We start from the raw sequence: 6,198 nt of genomic DNA on the forward strand, positions 1-6,198 counted from the left end.
GAAGCGCGCAAACCTGCGCCTCGGCACGCGCGCAAATATAAGATCTATATTGAGCAACTACAATTCATTTTAATCCTATAATTAGATATTATAATTTATTATAAAGTGAATAAATTGTAATGAAAAATAAACAAAATGAAATAGCTAAAAGTTCAAAATGATCGTATTTAGAAGAAAATTATTACATTTAACAATTAACTACATTTTGACACGACCTGCAAATTAACACTAGGAGTATGGTTGGACGGAAGCAGTGTGACAAAAATACTATCCCATAATTTTGCACAGTAATCTGACAATAAATGTGGCACACCCAGATTTTCATATGCACACCCAGAGTCTCTTTTCTGGCTACACTACTGATATACATACATATATATGTGTGTGTGAGAGAATAAAGCTATAAAATATCTTTAAAAAATAATTAAAAAATAAATACTTCTAGGGTTTTATTTTGCTTTCAAAATATGTGTTAGATTACGATTTTTTATTTTTTTATTTTAGTGCATTTCAGCGTCTTTATTGAAGATTGCACTGTACACTTACACGATGCTGCCACCTGCTGGACTGATGCAGTATTTTAACTCAAAAGGGGATTCGATGGCACTTCATCATGTCAAACTAATAAAACAGTCAGGGCTTGTTTTAATTATCCATCATCTAACATCCACAGAAATAATACACTGACATGATGTTCAAATTGTTTTATTATCTAACATGTAGATTATATCAAAGCCTCCACCAAGAAAAATAGTTCAGTAAAACATCTAAAACAAACAAGAACCACATTTCACCGTATATATTAGTGTTGATCCTCAGTTTTGAGCGCTCTCTGTTCGTGTCTCTTGGACGCTCGGGGAAGTCTCTCTGAATCCTGTGCTTCGTAGAGAAGAGCCATGATCTGTCTGCGGACGCGCATCTGGACGCTGGGGTCTCTGAGCAGACGGTACTCGAGGGCCACCTGGCTGGAGAAGACCGCCGCGGCGTCCAGAGACGGGTTCTCCAGGACCTTAGCGGACATCTGCTTCAGCACCTCCAGCTTCTGCAGCTCGATGTCGGGTTCGGAGGAGCGTGTGCGTTTGCCGGATGTGCTCCGGGGAGACGGAGAGCACGAGGCTGTTTCCTCAGGGATGCCGGTGTCTGGAGTGTCAGGCATCGGGGAGAGACACACACTGATGGAGTCGAAGCTGTCCATTTCTTTATCCGTCTCCTGAGACATTTCATCCGACTCATCCAGAGCGTCCTCCGCTTTATCAGAGGACGGCAAACCCAGCTACAAGAAAACCAGGTTGTTATAACTCATGCAGTAATTCTAGACATACCAAAGGAGTTCACTGTATAAAACTTTCACTTTCACTCTATGAAATGTCATTTTTTGTAAAAAAAAAAAAAAAAAAAAAAAAAACTCTAAACTCTAAAACTGTAAAATTTAACTGAATTGAGAAAAATTATTTATATTTTATAATAATATGCATTCATTTGTTTGCTATTGGTTTTGATAATAAATGTGCATTAAATAATAAAAACAGAAAAATTATTTAGAATTTCTTAAAAGGCCAAATTAAAAAACAAAACATTTAATTATTAAAACAAAAGTGTAAAAGAACTCAATTTATTACATATGCATTTTAATTACTAATTACTAAACTGAATTCAGTAGAATTAAAACTGAAATTTGGTTAAAAAGAAATTATAAAAAAAGTATTTGTTAAAAATAATAAATTGTTTGGGAACAATTCATAATTTATTAATGAATCTACATTAGATTCCAGCACTATTAATACATTATTAAAATCAAAAGTTATTTTTATTAATGTTATTTAAGGGACTTGAGCAATCACGGACTAACAATAGACAGCTGTATTCATTAACTAACATGAACAAATATTAATAAATACCCAAACAATGTATTGCTCATTGTTAATTAATGTTAGTTAATGCATTAATTATGGTAGTTAAAAATCGGAACCTTATTTAAAAGTGTTAAATTTAACACGTTTCCTGATTAACTAAAAATGCTTTTTGGTCACTAAAATGTAACTAAAAAGAATGCAGAAAATGTAAATGTTAATTGTAAAATATCATAGGACTCTGTGCATGTTCTGCTGTGTTTGCAGACGTACAGTGGTCTCGTGCCGCCGATGAACGATGTGCGGCTTCAGGAAATCAAGGGCCCTCAGGAGCCAGCGCTGCCTCATCGTGAGGGGCTTCCTCTCGCCCGTGTTTGCTTTAGGTTTCTTCAGTCTGGCATATTGAGTCCTCAGAGACGCCACCCGGGTCGCCACCGCCTCCACTGAGGAAAATAACACATTTCAAAGATGCATTTCAAAATTCATAATGCAGATCCTAACCTGTGCATGCTGTTTAAAGGCAATCGAGCGTGCTTACATTAGAAAAAGCCATGCAATTAATTGTTAGTTGTTGCAACAAATATATATCTCTGCAACTTTAGACTAGTTTTGTGCACCAGGGTCACATTTAAATTTAATTCCTTAAAAGATATTTCGATTGCACTTAAGCTCTTGTTCTGTCTATGCACTCATTGAAGGTTTGCACGAGCTGACTGCAGGTAGGTAACCCTCACCGGGCATCTGCAGCGCCTCGGAGACCTCCCTCCAGCGCTTGTCCTTCTCCTCTCGGTTGTGGTAGTCTGCGGAGGAGATGTCGTACAGACATGCAGACTGCTGCCAGAGCTCGATCAGAGTCTCCTCCGCCTCGGGGGTCCACGATCTTCCAGTCATCGCGAGCGGAATATACTCTAGTCTCGCCGATCACTGTGCTACAGTCGCGGGCCTCATTTACATAATCGCTGGGAACGCGCGGGCGCGTGAACGAGCGCAGCGACGCGACTCTCCGCGAGTTTTATGGATCGGAAGACTGGGAATCTTTTACTGTCTATGGAATATCCTTGTTTTAGAGTAATGGTGGCTTATAAACACCCGTGAAGCATGCATACTGCCACCTAGTATCTCGGAGTGTGTAGACAGAGCAGGGTTGCCAGGTTTGCACAACAAAGCCCTTCCAATTGTTACTCAAACGCCCAAAACTAGCCCGAGGGCGTTTTGACCCTTACGAAAATTAACCAGGGTTTTGCTTTAACCATATTTGTAGTAAAACTTCTATTGTGGTTATAAAAATGGTAGTTAATACGACAAAAAATAAATAAATAAATGATTACTACAATTTTACTATGGTTAAACCATAGCTATTTTTGGTAAGGGGACGGGGTTCCATCTGTAAAAAATAAAATAAAATAAAATAAAAGTAAATATTGTGTTCTGAAATACACTCAGAACAAAATGTATAAAAGCTTTTGTACATTTTTGCATTCTTTAGGTACAAATTTGTGCCTTTTGAAAAGGTTTTTTTTACGAGGTTCCTCTGGTAAATTGGGGCTATATGGGATAGCGGGGGTAACACTTTTTGACTTTCTCAATTTGTGTTAATCCACATGGGGTTCAGAATATAATTTCATCATCCACAGTAATTTTACAAGTGTCTAAAACAAATATGTCGCTTTGTTTAATAATTACATTATTTAGGTTTTTCTTTATTTAACCTAAAAAAATTAAAGTGAAGTGTGACAACATGCCCCGTAGGTGGGGTACATTGTAACATCTGAGGGGCAAGCTGTAACATGACAGCTTAAAATATTATCTGATCACAGGAAAAAATATAGGGTATATATATATATATATATATATATATATATATATATATATATATAGATCAGTGTGTCCTTTTGTTGGGTTCGTGACCTTTCATGTTTTGGTGGTGACGTTACACTGTTTTGACTGTGTGTTCATTAAAAACACATTTAGCTTGACCAGCGAAGCCAAGTAAAAATAAATAAAAGTTTCTTAGAAGTCCAATTTCTGATTAAATGTATATTGTATTGCTTTAGCATCACTTATAATGTCCGATCTAATAGTATTGTATAAATCAGATGATTTCAATAATTTACAAATCACACAAAAAGTTTCATCTGAAGCAACACAAAGACCACAGACGTCAAGAATCAGCATATGAATCTCAACAATGGTGAATCAACAAAATACTTCATGGTACAATGCATGAAAAAATTGCCTTTTTCAAAGCTATTGTAGGTTGTATGAAAAACACAAGGTGGCTGAATTTGCATGCTTTTTAGATGCATCTAAATGAAGCTTATAGACATTATACTAAATTAAATTTTTTACAATTAAATCAAGCTTTGATTATGTTGGTGAATGGCCTTTCCGGAGTACCGATCTGAATCAAATTCAATTACTCTTTGACTGTATATGACTGTATTTAGTGTAAAAAAAACAAAACACAGGACACTAAATTCAGATCTAGGCTTTTGCAGACAGTTGAAGTCTGAGGACACAATGGCAGAACATACATGCACGTAATATCAGTAAAGGAGTCTCATGCTGTTCTCGTGTATTTTTAGCCCACCGACACACAAGACATGTGGGATGTGTTTACCATCTACAGATCGAGCCATAGTTCACCTTACGCTCCAAAGTTCAAGGACCAAGATTGCCGTGGGCCACTGTTGAACCATAACAAACTCACATTACAGCAATACACTTTTCTCAAATTTGCTATATCAAGCAGCCCCTTACCAAAAAGTAGTGTACTTCAAGTTTATAATATTAAGTATACTTAAGTAAAGTTTGAGTATATTTTATTTAAAAGTATCGAATGCTTGTAAGTGTACAGTTTCAATACTCATTGGGACTAAATTGGCCCACTTTCTAGTATATAAAAGTATACTTTTAAGTATACTTTGTTTAACAGTAGCAAATATTGAGTACACTACCAGTTTACTTCTATGTTTGTAGTTTTTACTGCAATTATACTAAAAGTGAACTTTTAGGTACACTGATAGTTTACTAATTAAATACTTTGTGAAATATAGTCTCAGTAAACTACTAGTCTAGTAGTTTTATACTGCAAGTATACTCATGTGTTTTCTTGAAGTGAACTTTACATCACACTTTAAGTACACTACTATGTCCCTATTTAGGTTTTAATGTGTATATATGGTGTTACATGAATATCTGAACATACAAAACATCCAAAGAAAGAACAAAGAAAACTGCTTGTAAACAAAAACATTTTATACTAGCAGCTTCATGCATTATTTTTTTAAACACTTTGATGTGGGTAAGTTTCATTAAAAAAATAAATAAAATTGTAAACTAAAAGCTGAAAAAGACTATGAATTGGATTCAGAATGATAATCAAAACTTAGATGGTCAACTACTTCATCGGTAAATTTATTCCATAACGTTACAGTTTTGATGCTGTTTCATGTCAGATGATAATGTTACATGTGCTAGTATCTTGTGTTTCTTTTTTCTTCTTCACTTGTCTTTTTTTAGAAATTCTGTACAGAAGATGTGTACTAGCGCCCTCTAGTGTATAACAATGAAAACACAGATTCTAGGAGTATAGCTCACATATATTTTTGTATGTATAAGTCAAGTATACTTAAATGTCATATTAAGTATATTTCTGAGGAGTACATAAAGCCCATTTCTGAGAAGTACATAATAAGTAAACTAAAAAAATACTTTCCTAAAAAAAGTATACTAATAGCACACTCAAAAAAGTTTATTTTTCGTAAGGGGCATAATGGACGTTTTTTTTGTTCAAGAAGCGAATAAGGCCAAAGCCAAGCGACTTACAAATTGCCTTCTTTACTTTTTAAATTCACATTCCTAGTCTTAATTATCATTGCTTGTTTTTCTAAAGAAAATAAATGATTGTCTTTGTAATCTTGTATCAGAATGTCATAAATCGCCTCCAATTCCAGATCCGCATGCACTCCTTTATCCAAAAAGTATCCAATGCAATTAGTTGCAATATGAAGCAACATCTGGGACATTTGTTCTAAGCTACAAAAGTTTTAATGTGCTTCTGCTGATAGCATATGAAACATAATTAAAACCATTCTAGTGTGCTGAAATGAGTTCAGCACTTGTCTGTAAAGATTCATGTTTATTTAAGAGGAGAAAGTAGCTCACCATGTTTCATAGCAGTTTTTATTTCACAGGAAGTTCTCTACAATCGTATTTCATAACTGACATGTGATACCATCAGCAGTGTAGAAGATATTTATACTACACTGAGAGAGTACACAAGCCAATCTCTCTAAAACAGTACTGTACACCAATGCAAAACTTTGGGATCAACTTAACCAAATGT

At 35.1% G+C, this 6,198-nt stretch overlaps 1 protein-coding gene across 2 annotated transcripts in view; it reads right to left on the minus strand.

Annotated features, from left to right (window-relative positions):
* Positions 1 to 689: 689 nt before the first annotated feature.
* Positions 690 to 6,198, minus strand: part of LOC128011725 (uncharacterized) — a 22,808-nt gene continuing 17,299 nt past the window's right edge. The window contains exons 1-3 of one of the 2 annotated variants that reach the window (XM_052594419.1): positions 2,585 to 3,073; positions 2,124 to 2,293; positions 690 to 1,273 (exon numbers count right to left, since the gene is read on the minus strand). In XM_052594419.1, coding sequence (XP_052450379.1) covers positions 803 to 1,273; positions 2,124 to 2,293; positions 2,585 to 2,741 — 798 coding nt within the window. In that variant the 5' untranslated portion in view covers positions 2,742 to 3,073 and the 3' untranslated portion in view covers positions 690 to 802. Of the gene's footprint in view, positions 1,274 to 2,123; positions 2,294 to 2,584; positions 3,074 to 6,198 lie in introns of those variants that run through there. The other variant, XM_052594421.1, reaches the window with a different exon arrangement.

The sequence above is a fragment of the Carassius gibelio genome, chromosome B23 (genome assembly GCF_023724105.1).
Source record: "Carassius gibelio isolate Cgi1373 ecotype wild population from Czech Republic chromosome B23, carGib1.2-hapl.c, whole genome shotgun sequence".
In the NCBI taxonomy this organism is placed as follows: Eukaryota; Metazoa; Chordata; class Actinopteri; order Cypriniformes; family Cyprinidae; genus Carassius; species Carassius gibelio.